The sequence below is a fragment of the Gavialis gangeticus genome, unplaced genomic scaffold (genome assembly GCF_001723915.1).
Source record: "Gavialis gangeticus isolate Ggan-Ray unplaced genomic scaffold, GavGan_comp1, whole genome shotgun sequence".
NCBI classification, from domain to species: Eukaryota; Metazoa; Chordata; order Crocodylia; family Gavialidae; genus Gavialis; species Gavialis gangeticus.
The window spans coordinates 9,750,027-9,770,312 of record NW_017728998.1 but is presented as its reverse complement, the minus strand read 5'-3'; the positions used below and the strand labels follow the sequence as shown (position 1 = coordinate 9,770,312).

The following is a 20,286-nucleotide window of genomic DNA, read 5'->3' as shown; positions in this document are numbered from 1 at the left end:
ACAGTACTAACTTTTTAAGGGATACCATCTTGTTTTGCATTCAGATTTAAAAAAAAAAAAGGATAGCATCCTGCCCTCTGGGCATAAGTTCATTTTTTGGAACTTCTTACTAGAGCAAGTATTCCTATTTGAAATCAGGCTGCTGCTTGGTCTGAGCAGGGTCTGGGTATGTGCAAAAGTTTATAAAGCTGGATTCTTTTTGCTCTGCCCAGGAAACAAAAAAGGTTGGATTCTTTTCTCTTTGGTTTTAAGCTTTTGTCAGTCAAATGATATTACTACACGCTATCTTGAATCCACAGTCTCTGCATTCTCTTGGAAGTTGCATCTGCATTCATTTTCTTTCCTGTCAACCTGCTGTTCAACAGGCACATTACCAGTTTCTTTGTCTTTCAATGTTGGGTTGATTTTTTTTGTTTTTTGTTTTTTTGTTTTGTAACATTAGGGTGGATGTAGCTTTGGTTTGTTTCAGAAGATCCCAGTTATCAATACGGCTCTACAAGGAGCAAAAGGAATTGCTCAGGCTAAGCATGCCAAAGACTTTTCCAGTACTGCACAGATGAGACCGTCTTCTGCATGAAAACAGCATAATGGGAACATAAGTGTATCTGAAATCAGTAACGCTCCAAGGCAGCACAGTCATTAGGGAGGCCTGTAGAGTACCCAGCTGTCACAGAGTGCTGCTCTGTCTCCTAACCTCCTGTGCTGTGGTGAGACCAAGAGCAGCGAAAACCTGCTGGAAATGGGTTTTTTACCCTTTGGCCTCATATTTGAAAGGTGAAATTTATCTTGACCAAGTGAAGAGGATTTGAGATTGTGCGTTTGGTTTTCTCGTGATTGGGAGCAATGATATTCAGTGTAGTTATCTCGAAGATCCAGCAACATTTTCAGTCAATTGATGTAGTACCCAGTTTCTAAGCTGCAGCTGAAGAGTACCCGATGCAGCTGGGAAAGGAGCTGAGCAAGGTGACAGCAAGCCAGCCTCCAGCTGCCTGGAGCCTGAGGCTGCTCTGTGCTGGGCTAGTCATAAGGTGCAAGCCAGGGGCTTGCAAAAGGGATTGAGGCCAAGGGCCCTGTCTCTGTAAAGGTGGGTGGCGGTTAGCAATCTATCGTGCACAAGGATCTTCCGGCAGGAGGGGAATTCTTGTGCAGGCACAAACTACTCTTGTCAAGCAGAATCCTCGTCTTCGCTTGTGCAACTTTCTTTGGAGCTGGATAGAACATTTACGTCAAGCTCCGTGCTTTCACGAAAAAAATATTTTTAAGCAAAACACATTCTGTGACATGAATACTTTAAAGTCTGTAAACAAAGGTATGACGCTATGGTCCGATAACAGATGGGGCAGAAATTTGTACTGCCTGAACACAGCCAGCCCTATCGGAGCTGCAGTGACCAAATCTGCTTTCACGGAGAGAAAGAGGACAGTGATATTGCTAACAAAATTCTAGCCTGGATAAATACCACTGACTAAATTCTTCCACGAAGGACAGATCCTTCAGGGTAGGGGAGCATGTGCCAAACAAAAGATAAGGTACATCTGCAGGAACAAAATGTTGCCTCTGTTGGGGAAAATAAACATCTTGTATACATGATGGGGCAGCCAGGAAGGAATTGCATTTGAAATGACAAGTAATAGCAATGTAAGGACTGGATCTGAACAAGGACATTAAGTGAAGGCGTGTGAGCATAAATATATCTTGAGAATTAATCAGACTGGTTGCATAGCCCTTTGTTGCCTTGGGACTGCTAGTTTGTTTATAGATGTTTAAGACCAGAAAGATCCATTAGATCATCTAGTCTGACCTTCTGTGTAACACAGGCCATTGGGTCTTATCCAGTTAACACTGTAATGACCTTAATGACTTGTTTGACTAAAGCATATCTGCCAGAAGGGCACAGAGTCTGGATTTGAGATGGAGAGCCCCCTGCTTCCCTTAGGAAACTGTTCCAAAGGTTCATCACCTTCCAGTTAACAATGTGTGCACTCAGATGTGTCTGGCTTTTAGTTGAAACCAGCACTGTTTGCTGTATCTTTCTTTTATTTTCTTTCATTTTGTTTTATTGCAACTTAAAGGGCCCTTTGGTACCCAATATTTTCTCCCCGCGGAGATGCTAATATACTGTGAGCTGGTCATTTATTGGTTATCTCTTTGGTTAACTAAACAGATGAATCTCATGCTGGTAAAGCTGAGATTCTCATCAGCTTTAAAGTCTCATGCTGAAACACTGTTTTTTTTCCCCCAGCCTTCAAATAATTTTTGAAGCTACGTTCTTCACATGTTCCACATTTTCAACATCCTTTATAAAGGTCTGCCCCAGAACTAGATGTCATTTTCGATTACTGCTCTCACCCTCTGCTGTATGCACAGGTAAAATTGCCCCTCTTGCCAAAGAATCATTTACTGGACTCTGACATAAAAGGAAATAGGTGTTTTGACATGAGTACACTGTTGCCTCAGTGTTCAGGAACACTGAAGGCTGTTTCAGGACCTCACTGCTGTAATGGTTAGGAGCCCTCTTCTAATTTCCAGTCTAAATTTATTTGCAGTCAGTGTATACCCATTTGTTCCTGTGCCAACATTGTCCTTTAGCTCAAATCACTCTCCCTGGTGCTTATTCCCTTTCTGTATTTATAGACAGAAATCGTATCCCTTCTCAGCTTTCATTTTGCCTTAATAAACAAGCCAAGAAATGTTAGTCTCCTCTTTTATTCTCCCTATCCCCTGAGTAGCACGTGCTCAGTTTGAGTTCAATTCCAGTTACCTATGCTCAAGAACGATGTTCACAGTGTTCCTTTCTCACCACTGCCCGGTAAAATGGCATTAGTATTTCCTCGTTTTTACTGGCAGTATTTCATCTCATGCAGCAGCTTAGGATCACATGTGGCTTTTTCATAGTTACATCTCATTGGCCTCTCAGAATCCTCCTGCGATCAAGCCCTTCTCCTTCTCAGTCATTTCCTGACCATGAGCTCCCAGCGTATAGCAGAAGTATATGTTACCAGTTCCCAAGTGTATCACCTTCTGTTTTGTACATCTACCTTTCAGCCTATTCTATTCCTTACACAAGTAATGGACGTGTCATTGGCCACAGCACTGGGAGTACACGAGCACTTTGTTGTTCAGTACAAAGCATAGATTTGTGTCCTAGTCCCTTCCACCCACGATAATGCCTTGTGCAACAGGGATGACCCACATTCTTGACTCCGTGATGAATGGCCTTGCTTTTGGCTGCTTTTGAACCCATCGTGTTTGAAGGGGCCTAGCTCGCCAGGTGATCCAGATCCTGAATGGCAGTAGATCCTGCCTTCACCGTTCTTTACCACTTCTTGTATAATCCACCCACTTTCTCAGCAGTTATTTTGTACTTCCTTCCAGATCATTGATAACAGTAGCGAATGGCATTGTTGGATGTATGGATTTTAATTTAGTATTTGTACAAACTATTCCTTTTTATAATTTGTCAGGTGCTGCCAACTGCTTTCGGAGGAAAGGGCACACAGTCCTGTCCCTTCAGGCTTTCAGCACCTAGCTCATCTCACACACACAAGGAAGTGCTTGTGGCTTCTCAAACCCAGCTGCTATGGTCAATCCTGGTGAAGCCCTGTGTCTCCACATAAGTTGTGCACCGCTGGGGCCTCTCACAGCTCTTTGGTAGCAGAGCTACAATGGGGCTATGCTAAAAGAGACTGTCCCCTTGCCAGCTTGACCCCAGGCATGATTTCCTTCCCTAGGTAAGTTCTGCAGCACTAGAAAAGGAAGAGTTTGTATCTCTCACTCGTCACATCATCTGGCTTACTTAATGCTCCCCTCTCCTCTGTCCAGACAGCAGGTGACAGGCTACAAGTGGACCGAGCTGGGTTGTGGCTGATTGCCCATGTAAAACATCTTTGCACATGGCTGTGGGCACAGGGTGCAATCTAACCCCAAATAATTTAGCCCAGATGTCACTGGAAAGAGGATGGGCTCAATGTATATATGTGTATGTTGAGTGTAGCAGTTGAGAGAAGGAATGAACCTTAGGAGAAAAATGGAGTAGGGGGGAATTGATTATTTTCTCTTAAGTTGGATCTCCCAAAAAGCCAGAATCAGGTCATATTCCTGTCTGATCTGAGAGCTGCTCTGTTGTCAGGCACATTCACTGATCACGTGTGTGTGGTGGGTGACATTCAAGGAAAGCTGCTTGGCAATGTTACAAAACATGAGGCAGCCAGGACTGTTCAACAGCTGCTTCAGGAACAGACAAGTACCTGCTCCTCAGGGGTCACCGAGGAGAGGACCCTGGTAAAGATGACAGTTCAGAGTCTCTCAAGGCAGGGACAGACTCTCAGACTGATGCACCAAGCTAGAGTTGGAGGATGGTACGATTTTTTCTTTGGGAGAGGTGCAAATCCAATTGCTGGAGATTGATGATGGTCTCTGGTGCATTATGCAGTATTGTAGTCTCAGCTGCAGGCTACATACTGTAGCTGTTTGTCTCGGGGACGATTATTATTTGAAGGTTATGTTGCAAGCTTCCCAAAGCATGAGAGTTGCTTCGTTCAGAGAGGAGCAGTCGTCATCCCCGAAAGCAAACAGTCTGCATTTTAGATATGAAGAACCAAGGGAGGGTGATAAATAGCAGCGTAAGAAAAGCAGGTTACAGCTACGTGCTCAGATGTTCGGATGGTGCATGTACACGCATTTTGCAGCAGCTCTGTTACGTCTTATGTTCATCATTTGTTTGATTAAATAAAGGTCAGAAAAAAAATTGGGAATATCATTAACTCATTGTTTGCAGCAGTCTGTCTGTTCTGCTTTTTAATACGCCCATTGTGACCTTCACGGTTAGCTGGTGTTGTACAGAAATGTAAGAGATTATTCTCCTAAATGAGAGGATATACCACCCCTCCCTCTGCCTAAGTTGCCATCTTAATATGATTAAATTCTGGCAGGAAATTCCCAAATCGGCATTTGGGACTAACTGTTCTAACTGCTGGGAAATGCCTCTGGTCTAGCTCACACCACCATTATGCTGAGCTGCGCGTGTGTCTACACACGTGCTCCGATGGAACGACTTGTACAGTGAGGTGCTATTGCTCAGTGCGACTCACTCATTCGATAGACCCAAGAGGTCAGTGGCTATTCTCACAGTTTGTCTCCATCTCTTTCTGTCAAGGGCATATTTTTTCCTTTTGCCAATGCATATTGAGCCCTTATGTCTTATTCACTCTTATCCTTTTGCATCCTCTTGGCAACCATGGGGTAAAACACCACAGAAATGCTATTCCGAGGGGGGTTTAGCTGTCATTTTAGCAACACGTGCTGCCCACTGATGCCACTGGAACGTCACTGAATTTACTATGCTTGACTCTTCAGTGGGAGCAAGGGTGGCATCATGCAGCCCTGTGTTAAATAGGTAGGCCGTATGCTGCTTGTTAAAGCTTGTCTACACTAATAGGAAGAGTCAACCGTAAGACTGTCCTGAAGCCTATGCTCTCCAACCAGCTGCAATGTAAAACCCAACGCTTAACTCTCCACATCAGTCCTGCCTAAAAGCTCTGCCGAACTTCCAGGTCTGAAGCCAACCCAACCTTTGATCATCTCCTCGCCCTCCACTTCCTTGCAGGGTTTGGAACGAACACAGGAAGTCTGCCAGAAGCAATCCCACAACTCCCCGTTCCTATATCTGGCCTGTCTGTACCCCACTTGACTGCCTATAAGTTGAGACAAGCCCAGAGGAAGAAGAAATAGTTTGCCAGCTGATTCACAGAAGGGCTCACCAAGGGAACATAGACTATAACTTAATGCTTGACTGAATAAATAAGTACAGTATGGACACCACTGGAGCAGACTATGAGGTGTGAAAGGTCTGGGGAAGGATGGCAACATGTGACTCAGGTTAGTTGAGGATAATCTTAAGGTCAGCCCTGAACATCACTGTAGCTATATCTTATGGGTCTAATTTTTCATTGAGCTTAAAGGGAGTTTTGCCAAGAAGTCGGGTGGTAGTGACAGGGAGCCGCAAACTCCAAGTCATGTCTCCTGAAGTTAATACAAAGAATCATACTCACGCAGCGGAAACTGGGTTGAGCCTTAACTATGGCAAAGCCAAATGCTTTCTAAACAGCAAAGAGGACAAGGGACTTGCCATAGGAGCTTATAGTGCGGTTGAGAAAGAATTCAAGAGGACGGAAGAGACTATTGGGAAGAGAAGAAGGAAGAGTGGTGTTATAACACATGAGATGATCTGTTGCATGTAGACCATGTGAGATCCTTCTTTTCCCCATATAAAGTCAGAACCTAGGTAGGTTTAATCAATTATTTTCTCCACCCTTGATATTTCCATAGGAAGTTAAATGCGACTGAGATCAGAGTGCTAAGGAAAGCCTTTCAGAGGAAAGTAGCTTGGGGAGAAAACAAGGCAGCTTCTCTGGGACTCCCAGCCCTTTTCCTTTTCTCTAAGCAGGGACTTGTCTTTTACATGTTGAGCACCACCGAGTGGTGGAATTATGCACTGCGTTTTTTTGTTCATTTTGTTCTGTTTTTTGGTTTTACACTGGAAACAATACCAAGATTAATTGGGTCACCATTTGATTTTGTGGAGTTATACCTAAGCTATCTCAAAACTCATAGATAAGTGATGCAGCTCCAACCCTTTTTCTTTCCAAAAATACAGCACAGGCCCTATGTTCCTCTTTCTTTGACATTTCCTTTGTGCACAGAGAATCAGAAATCTCGCTCTCCCAGCTAAGGAGCTGGATCAATTTATTACTGCTGTTCTCAGATGACTGGGGTGAGATGAGGATAAGACTTTTAAATGTCAGCTTGGTTTATTACATCTCTGTGGAAAGATAATAATACACTAAGAGGGGCAAAGGGGAAAGAGAATCCTTATCCGCAGGCCCTCAAGTGACTGGAGACAAAGGAAGATTCAGGAAACGTGCTGTGTTTAAGAAATTGAGATGTGCCACATTTGCAGCTCAGTTGTCAGAGCTGTTTAAGTAATTGGCTCACTGCTAATTTAATTTGACAGTGAAGTCAGTACTGTGGATGTTTTCTAATCACAGCTGCAGACAAATTAAAAACAATATTGAATAACTTTGTATTTTTCAACATTAATCTGTTTAGTAAACCACTTTGCTCCTGGAACTTGATTCTGCTTCATTCTTGGTATATGATCATTTACCCTTAGACCATTTAGACATAGAGAGAGTGTCTTGAATCCTGATAGAACCCAAAGTGATTTAGAAGCTATGTAGGCACAGCAGTACTGAAATCCCACCATCTCTGGCATGAGAGTCTCTCAATAAAACCCTGTTTTACCCGACTGTAGTTATGTAGGGATGAACTGTGAATTACTTTTCCAAAAGTAACTTCCTACTTGGCAGGGGAGATACCATAATCAAGGTTGCTTTCCCAGGGTGAGGCCTGTCCCTTGCACTCTGGGCAGAATGACCCCTGAAAGTTTCCAGGTGCGGAAAACTCGACTGCACAATTTTGTAGTAACAGGGGACTGTTTGCGCTTTCCCCCTAGCTTGCTTCTTCGGCCCTTTGGCTAGCAGCAAGCGTGACTAGGGGACATCCTTTGGGCTTAGGGCCTTCATATAGGATTTGAGAGTATCCGAAGTCCCAAACTGATGGGTCTGGGAGGAAGACTTGCCCAGTGGCAGAACCACTCAGACTGAGCCAAGCTCGATAACTCAATTCTATTTGGAATTCTGAACTAATTCAGCTTTAAGCCAACCCCCCCCCCAAAAAAAACCTTCTATCCTGAGCACAACAGAAAGAATAAAGAGCATAATCGTGCAGTGCAAGGCAGTTCTCTGCAGAGATGCCTGCCCAGCCTTGCATTAGAACTGGGAGCACTATCCATCTTAATGCAGCACTGCACGCAGACGAAATTAGCTTTGCTGAGAAGCCTGGATTATTAGCTCAGGCACAGTGCTGCGCAAACCCATAATTTATTTGTACAGCCTCCCAGTCTGGAGCTGTGGCCCGCAGAGCCAACTCTAGTATTTCTACACACGGTTGCATCGTGCTGTGTAGGCCTGGGTGTACAAGCCAGTGTTCACAGCTAGCTTGGGTACATCTGTGCAACACTGCATTGTGCCATGTATACCTACCCAAAGGATCCAACCAGGGGCTCAGCAGTATTCTCAGTATTCTGAGTTACAAAAAGAGATACTGTGCCAGAGATGATATAGAGGTACCAGAGATGGCTGGGATGATGGAGCTGCGGGTGGTCTTCCTTTGAGCAAGGGGTTGGACTAGGTGACCTCCTTAGGTCCCTTCCAACCCTCATTTCCTGTGATTCTGAGTCTACAATTACTGTCTCAGAGTGATTTTGGGTCTTAGTCAAAGAATATTTGAAAAGTACTTTCAGATCCCCGACAGTTAAACAGCTGCCAAGCAATGTTGTTGTTATTTATTGGTTAAATTTAGTTTGACACTGATACAGGTCAGCTAGGGATGTTTTTCTCCTTCTAACACTATTCCACTGTTTGCATACAAGTAAGCATCTGTCAAGTTCACACACTTTGCAGGCATTAATTAACAAAATCAGATGAAAAGCAGGAATGTTATCCACAGTATTTTAAAGGAACTGGACCATTAAGGGACTTGCTTGAGGCCAGGCATGAAGACATGAGCAAAAAGGCAGACTTGGCTTGCAGCCATGTGCTTAAAAGACAGGACCAGCTTTCCCCTAACTGTGTGTCATCAAAGAAGCACTGAATCTTGGCTTGACTGGTAGCTCAGGATGCTGCTGTTCTGGATACACACAATCAGGAGCAACCTCAGGATCCTTAGGCCACATCTACACGAGCAGGGGTGTGCATTTGCAGCAGCTGGCTGGGGCACAAGGTACCTCAGTGCAGCACTAGCCGGCAGGCAGCCCCCAGATTGAGGCACCCTATGCCCTAGCTAGCAAGGAAGCAGCATATGCCCTGGGCTGCCTACTCCCCCATCTCCATGGGCTGCAGAGCCCCTGTGCCCCAGCCAGCCACTCCCTGGCTAGCTGGGATGCAGTGTGCCTTGAGACAAGGGAGCAGGAAGCCCTGGGCTGGCTGCTCTCCTGCCTCTGCGTGCCTCAGCTAATGATAGTTCAAGGCTGTCAAGGCATTGCAGACATACCCCAACTGAAATATAAGAACTAGGAGCTGATAATGGGGCTGAGGGGTGTTTAAGCAGGTACAACTGCACTGAAAGTAAACATTTTTAAACAATATCCGAGTATGGCCAATCGTTAATACCTCTTAAAAGTTGCACAAAGCAGCACTAGCTAGCAATATTCCACGTTCACCTCTATGAAGCTCAGGCGCATTTTTTTCCCAGGGAGAACTACAAAAAGGCCACATGAATTAGCTGAAAACAGAGGCTCATTGCCAGCCAATAAATTGTGTCTTGGCATAGTGACACAGTAATAGCTTCTAGCTGCAAGTTTCTTTGACAATCTGCTGTGACCCTCTGTTCTTTAGAGACTATGACAGGATTTCTAAACCCACTTCATTTGTTAGCTCAATCACAATTTGCATATAGGTCATGAAAGGGAGAGTACACTACTCCCCACTGAAAGTCCTTCACTTTTCCCACAGGGCAAGATATTCCCCGATCCGCTTCAGCATTTACACTGTCATTCTTCTAGATAAAGAGATGCCTCTAACATGTCACAAGGGCCTTATAGATTTCAGTAAGCAATGGACTATGGCTGCCACCACCAGCCTGGCCTTGGTGCAGCTCACCTCTGGCTGAAAAGAAACTGCACTCACCGCAACCTGGGGGAGTTTCGGGAGGATGCTGAGAAACGTCAGTGGCATAGGCACAGCTTCCAGCTCCCTGGCCCCAACAGATTGTCTGTGCTCAACCCAGGCACAGCCCTGCATCTCTACAGACTGGGTTTAGTCCATGGGCTGTATGTTGCCAACCCCTAAGATACTGTCATGATCCCAAGCTTGGAATCAAGGTGCTAGCTGATACCTTTATGATGCACACTGAAAGGAAAGGAAGCCTTCATCATCTCAGGCAAATGCAAATAAATATAAAAACAGTCTGCTATCTAGAACTTCTGGTTTTCAAGAATCAGAGTATTATTTACCTGGAAATAGGACAGTAACCCTGCACAACTTCCATATGCCCATCAATGGTTAGTTTCAGATGGAGCAGCATAAGCACATATTTGTCTTTCTGGATTGATACCAAGGGGTAGATAAACAATGGAATTACATTTGCCTTCTATTTCTTAACATCATAGAATCATAGAAGTAGGGTCGGAAGAGACCTTGTAGATCTTCAAGTCCGACCCCCCGCCTGGGTGGGAGAAAAAACTGGACTCAAATGAGTCCAGTCAGGCAGGCATCAAGCCTCTTCTTAAAGACCCCCAGGGTAGGAGCCAGCACCACTTCCCTTGGAAGTTGGTTCCAGATCCTAGCCGCCCTGTGTAGTTCTTGCGGATGTCTAATCTAAACCTACCCTCCAATAATTTGTGTCCATTATTCCTTGTTATGCCAGGGGGCACTAGGGAAAACAGTGTCTCCCCCAAACCCTTCTGGTCCCCCCTAGTGAGTTTATACACAGTCACCAGGTCCCCCCTCAGCCTTCTCTTGTGAAGGCTGAACAGGTTTAGGTCCCGCAGTCTTTCATTGTAGCTTCCACCCACTGCATTGGCTCACCTTTCTAATCCTAACACAGTGCTTTTTGAAGTACGTTAGGCTCACCCTTCACTTCTGATTAGTTATCCTTAGAGCTGGCCCTTCTGGGGACTTCAGGTCCTCTCCAGTGATAAACCCATCACCATTTTCACTGAGAAAGGGAATGCATTTCATCATGCAGCTAAATATGTGCTTGCCCACCTTCCCTCCTGGGAAGAACTACCTATCAGTCATGTATGCATAGAATTATTAATCATTCTTGCACTCAGATAACAGCTAGAACATATCTGAAAACTTGGGTTTGTGCTAGAAGTAGGTTATTCTTGTAAGGTTCATACACATATTTTCACCACTTAAAAAACCCCTGAAAAAGGTGAAAATCTGTCAATTGGTTTACTATGCGAAATACAACACAATGACAACCACCACAATTGGTAAAATTAGTTTTTATTAATTTTTTGTCTGCTGCAGGGGTGTAGCCTCTCTGTAAAAAAAAAAAAAAAAAAAACCAAAACAGCTACAGGTAGAGCAGAGTAGTTTCCACTAAAGACTTTGCACTATATGTTCACTTGTGCATACCTGAAACCTTTGTGAGTTCTGAAGGCAGCAATGCAGCTTTTGTATCAGAACACCCAGTTAGCCATAAGTGTATTTGGATAGAAAACTGCAGTGCGGAATACAGTGACAATGCTACTAAATTAAGGCTGTTGCATATCACAATGCTACTTGATAAGTGTCTATTTTTATAAACTAGACATGTATTTTACTCCAGATGATATGGTTCCAAACGTTGAAAAGATATACATAAACTAAAAAAACAGGTGTGCAAAAAGGTGAGAACGTTAATTTTTTTTTATCTGCAGTCATTTATGGTCAGCTGAAAGTTTGCTCTTTAGTACAGGATGCAGAAGTCGTGTTTTTCCCTTGAAACATTATCCAAGTTCTCTGCAATACACAGTTTTTCAAGCCACCCAATGTGAGACCTTCTGTACACTACTAATTTGCAACAAAACTACACTGGAGTAAGTTTTATGCTGGTTTATTATAGTGGTCCGGGTCAGTCTTCAATGGATTTTATGTATTTCTCATATGCATCCTCACTCATCAGTTCATCAAGTTCGGAAGGGCTGTCCACAGTCATTTTGATAAGCCAACCTGAAATCACGCAAGAAAGTCATATTTAAAAGAAGTTGCTTGTATCCTATAAAAAAAAAAAAAAAAAAAAAAAAAGGTACGTCCAGCCATGCTACCCCCAATACAACAATAGCTATTCAAAACTGTAATACTCAGTAGAATTTGAGTGCCTTGCATGAACTAAACAATGGTCAGAAGGCAAAGTCTGTTAAGAGATGGAAATACAATCAAAATATGGTTGGTCTTTACTATCCACAAGTTAATTTAGTTTCACCCAGTAAATTCATCCCTTAATAAAATGGGCTAGTCAAAACAAAACTAAAAGCATTTAACTCTGGTGCTCACAGTGGCTGGAGAATACTAAGAAATTAATTCCTGTTCTATAATTACACTGGAGGAGTTTGGTTCTGCTTGTGATAGAGGCATCATCTGATCTTAAACGCAGCAGTGCTGTTCATTCATTGAAAGGATAAACAGTCCCTTACCATCGTTGTAACAAGATTTATTGACAAGTCCTGGATTATCTGCAAGGGCAGTGTTAATTTCGGTTACTTCTCCTGTGAGAGGAGAATATAGTTCACTAGCAGCTTTCACACTTTCCAGAGCGCCAAACTCATCTGAAATACAGAATATGTTTTTTGGGGGTTTTTTTTTAGAAGAGAAAACTTTCAGTGATTTAATGGGGTTGATGAATGATTTACAGATGATCATGTCAGTCTTTGGAAACTAACCAATGAAGAATCTAAGTCTGGCTCATCCCAAAAGGCTGAGAGGCAATTTAATGCCCCAATTTCATTACAACAACTAGAGATTTTAAGTACTCTAAGAGAAGGGGTAGTTCATAATAATACAACCAAGTACTATACAAGGGATTGAATTTGTTATTTACCTTGTCCTGCCCTTGTCATTTTAATAACCACATGTAAAATATGAAAGCTGGGGCGATGCTAGCATTAACAACTCACACTGCAAAGAAATAAGACAAAGTCTGGAAGAACATGAAGCTCTCAAAAGGGCAGGCAGGTTCAAGCTCTGGGAAATAAAATGCAACACACATCCAGGGAGCACTTAGAAGTAGATCTAGATCAAGTAGAATAAAAGGTGGAAGAAGGGAACAAAATTATTTCCAATAGGGTTAAAAAACTGAGTTTGTTCATTACCCATTGAAAGAGATAGGACCTTTGTGAAGAAGAATGTGACCACTCCATTCCACTTAGGAAGGTTACAGTGTGGTATGTTGATTATGGACCTCTGTCTAAAGCTTGAGACTCAAACTTTGCATAGTGCGAGGCTGACCCTTACACCACCTCTCTTCTAATCTCGTTATGCAATTTGCTACATCCCTAGTCAATGGTGGATTATCTCTTCATGTACTATAAAGCCATCCCCTTCCTTAAGGGCACAAGAGAAAAAGATTTTCTCTCCTGCTTGCAAAGGGACACTCATCAGCAGTGATTTCCACATTGCTACATTTTTTATGATTTAATAACGCACCTAAAATAACTGAGAAGTGGTATGGCTCAAGCACAGGGTTGGGAACTCCCAAGTGCTACTGCTTTGTTACTGACTGGGTGTAGCGGCTAATGTGTATACACAACTTTGTATCTGTAAAGTCTACATCAGCTCTCCCATATTGATTCATTAACCTAAACAAAGAAACAGCTTGTGAAAGACAAGCCAAGTAAACCATTTGAGAACACTGCCACGTTTTCAAATCACAGAATAAAAGTAACTTCAATTTTTAAGTGTAGTTTGGGTGCATCTGTGTCACTGCACAGCAATGTTGCTACGGCAGCATGCTTTAGCACTTCTTTTTGGAAGTACTAAAGCATGGCACAGCATGGGTGGTTACTGTGCCATTCATGTCACACTGTTAGATTTTGACATAGCAGTGCACGCACTACACTGGGGAGTGCACCGCTACAGCAATGTAGCTGGCTATCTTGTGTAGACCCCTGTGATCACTACGTCGCTGTAGCGCACCATAGTGACATAGCGTGTTGCCGTACGGCAATGTGTAGATGTGCCTTTATTGTAGCAATTCTATTTAAGCCTGCATGAAATTAAAGTGTTTACATTTTAGATTAACTAACTGCAACTACAATTATCAAGCCAGATTCTAACCCCCATTAATAAATGGTGGAGAATTCTATAGTACCTTGTTATAGCACTGACAGTTTGGAAACAAAGATCTTAGCCATCTTAGAAACATAAATATCCATACCCTACATACAATCCAATACAACAATACTAATTAATATACACATTACAGAATCAAGCAATGTTGATGCAAGCAAGATGATAAGAACTGGTGCAGGTGATATAATGATCAAGTTAAAAATTAAGGTGTGTGTTATAGAAATAGTTTAACAGTTTTAAAAAAAAAACCCACACTTACCCTGTTTATTCAACTTTGTTCCAACTTCTGGAAGGCTACAATAAACAACATCTCCTAATGCTTCCTAAAAGCAAAACAGATGCAGCAGGCATGTACATTAAATGCTATTTGAATGTTGGGAAATAATTCATAACAGCAGCTCCACAACTGATTACATTTATTAATTGTATTTCTTCAAGTAAGATGGGCGCTACAATTAAACAAAGTCAGCCGCATTTGATGTTTTACTTTACAAGTGAAATTAGCTTCTTGTGCCCTCTACATTGCAAGGTACTACTCTGTGTCAGGTTTTAATTAAGTTTATGGTTGCATTATGATGTTGTAAGAGAAAGACTTGCATGAAGATTCCTCCAGGCAAAAGGCAAGAACCAAGACAGATTCTAGAGGCAAAATTCCCAGTGACCTTAGGGACCAAGATATGCTTCCCAAAGCATGAAGTATTTACTGTGTGTGTCATTTGAATGACCAAGCTGTGCACAACTCCTAGTTTCCTGATAAACATCAAAATATTGACTAGTACACAGTGCTCAGTGATCTTTCATTTTGTCCTATTTGAGTAGGGTGACCATATGCCCTGGACTGGCTAGGACAGTCCCAGATTTTATAGGCTGTCTTGGCCTTCCAGACAAGTCCCAGCTGGCACAAACCTGTAAGCCATGGAGAAATCGGGAGAGGGTGCTGCCATCCTCTGCCCTGGATTTCCCTAAACTTACTATAGTCACCCTACATTTGAGTAAATGGGAGTCTTGCCACTGGAGTTCAACAGCCATCAAGCCCTTTAAGAAACAAATCTGCCTCCATCCTATACAAGTGAAGCAATCTTTCACAGTATGCATATTATTTACAGCCAGAGAGCTGAAATTACAAGAAAAATACTATTTATCCTATGTAATATTAATCCCATTCACACAAACCTTAAGACAGATTTTCAAGCATCCCATCCATCACATCACATTTGGCTGTTGTAGGTTCAGATAGGGTGCTCTGGATTTTTTGTGTTCATTTATAAATGTCTCTCTTTGATCAGCATCTTGTTAAACTAGGATTCAAGTTAAAAATATCCCCATCCAAGAGTTTGAAAACCAGGATGTCCAGTTTCTCTGGGTAGCCCCACCATTTAGAGGCAGCTGTAGTACACTGTACACAAACCCTTTTCAATCAAAGGAGTTACACACGAAGTCCAGGTAGATTTTGGCATAAAAGGGCAATTTTTTTCATGTAGCCATGCACTCCTAAAGCTCACAATGAAAACAGGATTAAAGTAATAAATCTGATCTGTTATTCAGATTTAGCAGATAAGATTCATATTGAACTTCAGTTAATCCTATGGAAAACTGCAACAATCAATAGTTTCACAGAATGCTGAGACAGCAGGATGTATTTTAGAAATAATTTAAAATCCAAGTCCAAAATAGGCCTCAGTGTCCAACATATGCAATTAAAACAATAAAAGGACAGTAACAATCCAAAGATTAAGGACAAACTTAGGTATGTATAAGTAAATATTGCAGACTGGGGTGAAAAAAAAAAAACAATACCTGTGCAAAATTGCTGATTCCTACTGTTCCAATACCATTTTCAACAGATATCCACTCATGCTTGTCTGTATATTTGCGGGCTAAAATGAAACAGACCCAACATTTTAGAAGAAGTTGGAATTCCACTTCCTTAAATGCTCCAATACATTAGCAGTTTTAAAACCTTGCCCTTAATTACTGAGACACTGTCAAGAAGATATTTTTAACTACATGTGAATTGCCTATATGGGACAATTTGAAATGCAATGTAAATGCTTTACGCTACAACCAAATGTCAGATCACCTCATTTGTCCTGTGCAACATTCACATGAGGTGTTGGAATGTGCATCGGTTCCTCATTTAGATTTATCTGCCAAAATATTTAGCACACAAATTAAAAAAGCAGCTAGATTCATTGAGAAAAGAAAATGGCCTCCTGAACTACACTGTAAGCGACCCAATAGGAAACAAACCATCTCCCATTTGGAATCAGCTGGGGCATGATTAGGGTTTAGGTAAAATATAAATATGCCATAGGAAGTAGCAGCAGCAATGACCAGAGCACAATATTCAGCCCAAAGCACTACCTGGTGCCTTAGATGAAAAAGAAAATCGCATTATTAATTAAACTAGAGTTTACGTTAACTTGCATTCATTGCTGTGTGTCATAAACAACTTTTAAAGGGGCTTCTCTATATATTTAGTATTGTTTAAATAAGCCAAGTCTCCTCTTTACTCCTAAGAAAGCCAGATCTAGTAACAGCTCTGAGAAAATGACCTTCTCAGTGCCATAATCAATGTACTACACTTTAACTTTCCTAAGTAGCATGGAGGGGTCACATTACTCCATTTAATTTTTCCTGCAAAGTAAACTACTTTAACTAGCAGAACCTCAGCCACAGTTGTTTCTTAATATATCTTTGTTATTGATGATTGCCACAACTCTGCCCAAAACAAAATCTAAACATTCCTTTTAAAACGAGAAACAAAGCCATGACATCCTGTCTTATGCATTCTGTACCATATTCTCACAAAGGTAAGTAAAAGGCCTGATTCTGCTATCTTCATTCGCTGAAGTTTATCACACTTGTCATGCGAGTAAGGATTACCCAGCTGAGTAAGGATAGCAGGATGTGGTCCTATGATATTAATAACTGTTGTACAACCATTGGATCTCCTGTGACACATGTTAAAACAGTTATCATTTAAGACCCTGTTACAAAGTTTACTCTCTCTTCATACATCCATCTGCACAATAAAATATATATTCTTAAACTTATCATCATGGTATCTCATACCACTTAAACATATTTGTAGTACAGGAAATTAGAGGTCCGCTAACATATCTGTTGCATATCAGATCGGCACTGATAAAAAGAAACGTTAACATTATCAGCCATTGCATTATTTTGCCTGGTATAGCCGATAATGTCACCAAAAAATGCTGCATACATGCACATGGCCACACCCATGCACATGGCCAGGAATATAGCTGGGCACCTTGGAGCGCAGCGCCCTGCCAGTAAGTCTGCTGGGGGCCAGATCAAAGCCCCCACAGTGAGGGAGGGAGTGGGGCAGGGGCTGGCGCTGCCCAGCCAGGGTGGTAAATGCAACCCTGAGGCCAGGAGCAGAACACAGCTATGGACAGCTTGCTCTGGGGATGAGGGGGACAGCTCCCTGCTGCTGCGCATGCTCCTGGGGAGGGCATGGTGGGCATGTGCTGCTGCCCACCCGGCACAGCCCTGGCTCTTCCTGGCGTGCAGGTGGGGGTTGACCAGGGCTGTGCCAGGTGGGCAGCAATGGTGCTGGGAGGGGAGACTGAGGGGCTAGGGCAAAATTTTGGGTGGCTGCAGCCCCCTCCCAGCACCGCCACCACCTGTCCCAAGCCCAGCCCCCACCCAGAAGAGCCCAGTGCAGCCCTGGCTCCAGCCAACAGCTGCAGCCCAGCCACCCCACGCAGATCTGGGAGGCACGGCCCCCTCCCCTCCCAGATGAGCTGCAGCTCCATCCCATGCCACACCCCACCCCAGCTACATAGCGCCTGCCCCACTCCCCCCTCACAGCAGGGGCTTTGATCTGCCCCTCCCCACCCCTTCCCTCCCCTTCCACCACAATGGACTTACCAGCTGCACACAGCTTTCCATGCTGCCGGGCTGTGCGCATATACAGGCGTTTACTGGCCTAATTATCAGCCACATCAGGCCGATTTCCGATGCAGCCAATTTCCTTTATATCAGTGCGGATCCAATATTGGACCAATGAATCGGTGCACCTCTAAATGTTAGGGGAGTTTTAGTAATGGAAAATGTCCTATCAAATCAGCATTCTACAGAGGAGAAACAATAAAAATAATAAAAAAGATGTTTCCCTGCAAGTTCAGTGGAAATTTTTGGAATCTGTTTTAAATATATATATATATCTTCTCTTGCCTCCAAACCAGCAAGTTTGAGAAACTTTTTTTGAATACTGAAGGAAGGGCAAGTTCTTCAAGCTAACCATTAGGAACAGACTTGGAACACATTTAAAATTTAAAAGCAGACATAAGTAGAAGATAATGAGATTTGGATTATGCAGAGTTCTAGGGAAAAAGAAGGGGTGAATTATAGAGAAGATGAAAAACAGAATCTTAACATCAAGAGAAACAAACTGTCAGAAACCGACAGGAAGAAAAAAAAAAAAGAACACCAGATTTCTGTGGCTATTGATTTGGGTTAAGGGAGTACTGCTGATGGAAACTAAATATGTCTTTTTACATTAGGGGACTGGATGCATCTTTAAGTATTAAATCTGTTACTAATTAATCTAATTTATCAAATAAAGCTTTTAAAAAGTTTAAATCTCAAAAGGAACTCTCACCCACTTCTGAATGTACTCTATTCTCTTACTAAAAATTCTATCCTTAATCTCTCCACCAAGAGCTCTTTCCACATTGCCATCTGGAACAAATCTCCTTATATTGAATGGTTTTTCCTGAAATTCCATCTAAGGATGTTTCCTCCCCTGTCTTTAATCCCTCTTTGCTAATATACAGGTCTATAATCCAATTCAACCCCTTCCCTTCAACAGGTCCCTGAGAACTGTTTTTTCCTGGAGCAAAGACTTGCATTTTTTAATGTTTTCACAATTTTTTTTGCGAGTTAAGTCAACTAGTGTTAAAATTTCTAAGATTACTAGTTGTATAAAAAATATGTGTTAACATTTTGCTGCAACAGGGAAAAAAAATGTTTGTTTAGTTCCCACAAAATACCAGTACCTATCAAAAAGCCCAAACAAAATGTAAAGCAAAATGTCAAACACTCATTAGAATGTGACCTGACATAAAGGAAATAAGATTTTTTCTTTTTAGGTCAGAAACAAGGGTCTGTGGGTAATCAGAATTCCATTGGTTACAGGGGAGTTATCACTGAACCATGAAGACAAGACTAAACCAGTTCACAGTTCAAACTGAACACATTTGTTAAGCATTTCAAATGCAAACAAAGCAGCTTGTCACATGCCAGATTCAAAGACATGTTTCTAGACATCTAAATGCCTTTCTGAATCTGGCCCAGACTCACAAGTATAACAAAATATGATCTTTAAAGAATTAAAAATTCAGATGCAGTCTAGATCCAAATAAGAGTTGAGCATTTTGAACGGTGGGAATAGGGTACACATTGTTCTTGGTTGCATATGAAAAGCAATAGAAGAATTTTTCTTCCTATCCTAGCATAGGAACAACAAACATTATAAATAAATTCAGAGTCTCTACACACTGTAGAGACTTAATAACTAATCCTACTTGGAGCAGCCTCAAACATCTGAACTTTGAACACAAAAATCCCATGATTAAGCAAACAGTACACTATGCAAGATTCATCACTGCGCTACTGGTAACTGATAGCGCATCTACACAGGGACACTCAAGAAAATTAAGCCAAACTGGTTTGATGCTTGAATTTAAAGCACCTAAAATCCCTGGGTGGATGTTCTTATTAAGAAGCAACAAAGCCTTAACTCATTTCCAAAGTGAGTTTGTTTCATTTTTAGCATGCTTTAAATTCAGATACTCAGTTAATTGGCTTACCTTTCTTTGAAATCCCCATGAAGACATGTGCAGAAAGTGAGGGAAACTCAAGCTACCACAGAACAGGCATAAAGATCTTTATTTTCTCTCTTTAAAATAAGAGTGCAGTTTTAAATTATTACCTACATGGTATAGAAGAAATGCTATATACATCAGACAGGTCAGCATGACATCAACCAATTCAAGACTTAACCCTGTAATTAAGCAAAAACAGCTAAGGAGAAGACCACTTCTTTGCACTACTAATAGGAGCAGCAGCAGTGCAGGAGAAAGCTACATGGGTCAAGATAAGACCCTCAAGCTATTAATTATGAGGAAGATCAGGGCTTGGAAATCACTGTATCCCTTCATCTCTTCTTTGGCATGTATGTGGGATGTTGTGCATTGCCTGCCATTGATTTTTTTTTAAACAGATCTTTTCTTAATAGTTTATACCTGATTCAGTAAAGAAAGGCAAGGGCTTCATTCTCAAACTCCCACTACGTTTTAGCAAGTACTGGATCATAGATCCGCAGAAAATTTGGGTTGGAAGAAACCTCGGGAAG

At 42.1% G+C, this 20,286-nt stretch overlaps 1 protein-coding gene across 2 annotated transcripts in view; it reads right to left on the bottom strand.

Moving 5' to 3' along the window:
- Positions 1–11,373: 11,373 nt before the first annotated feature.
- The window catches only part of GCSH (glycine cleavage system protein H), a 14,885-nt gene continuing 5,972 nt past the window's right edge, over positions 11,374–20,286 (bottom strand). The window contains exons 2-6 of one of the 2 annotated variants that reach the window (XM_019505491.1): positions 19,742–19,830; positions 15,696–15,775; positions 14,158–14,221; positions 12,245–12,376; positions 11,374–11,780 (exon numbers count right to left, since the gene is read on the bottom strand). In XM_019505491.1, coding sequence (XP_019361036.1) covers positions 11,683–11,780; positions 12,245–12,376; positions 14,158–14,221; positions 15,696–15,775; positions 19,742–19,760 — 393 coding nt within the window. In that variant the 5' untranslated portion in view covers positions 19,761–19,830 and the 3' untranslated portion in view covers positions 11,374–11,682. The remainder of the gene's footprint in view (positions 11,781–12,244; positions 12,377–14,157; positions 14,222–15,695; positions 15,776–19,741; positions 19,831–20,286) is intronic. The other variant, XM_019505490.1, reaches the window with a different exon arrangement.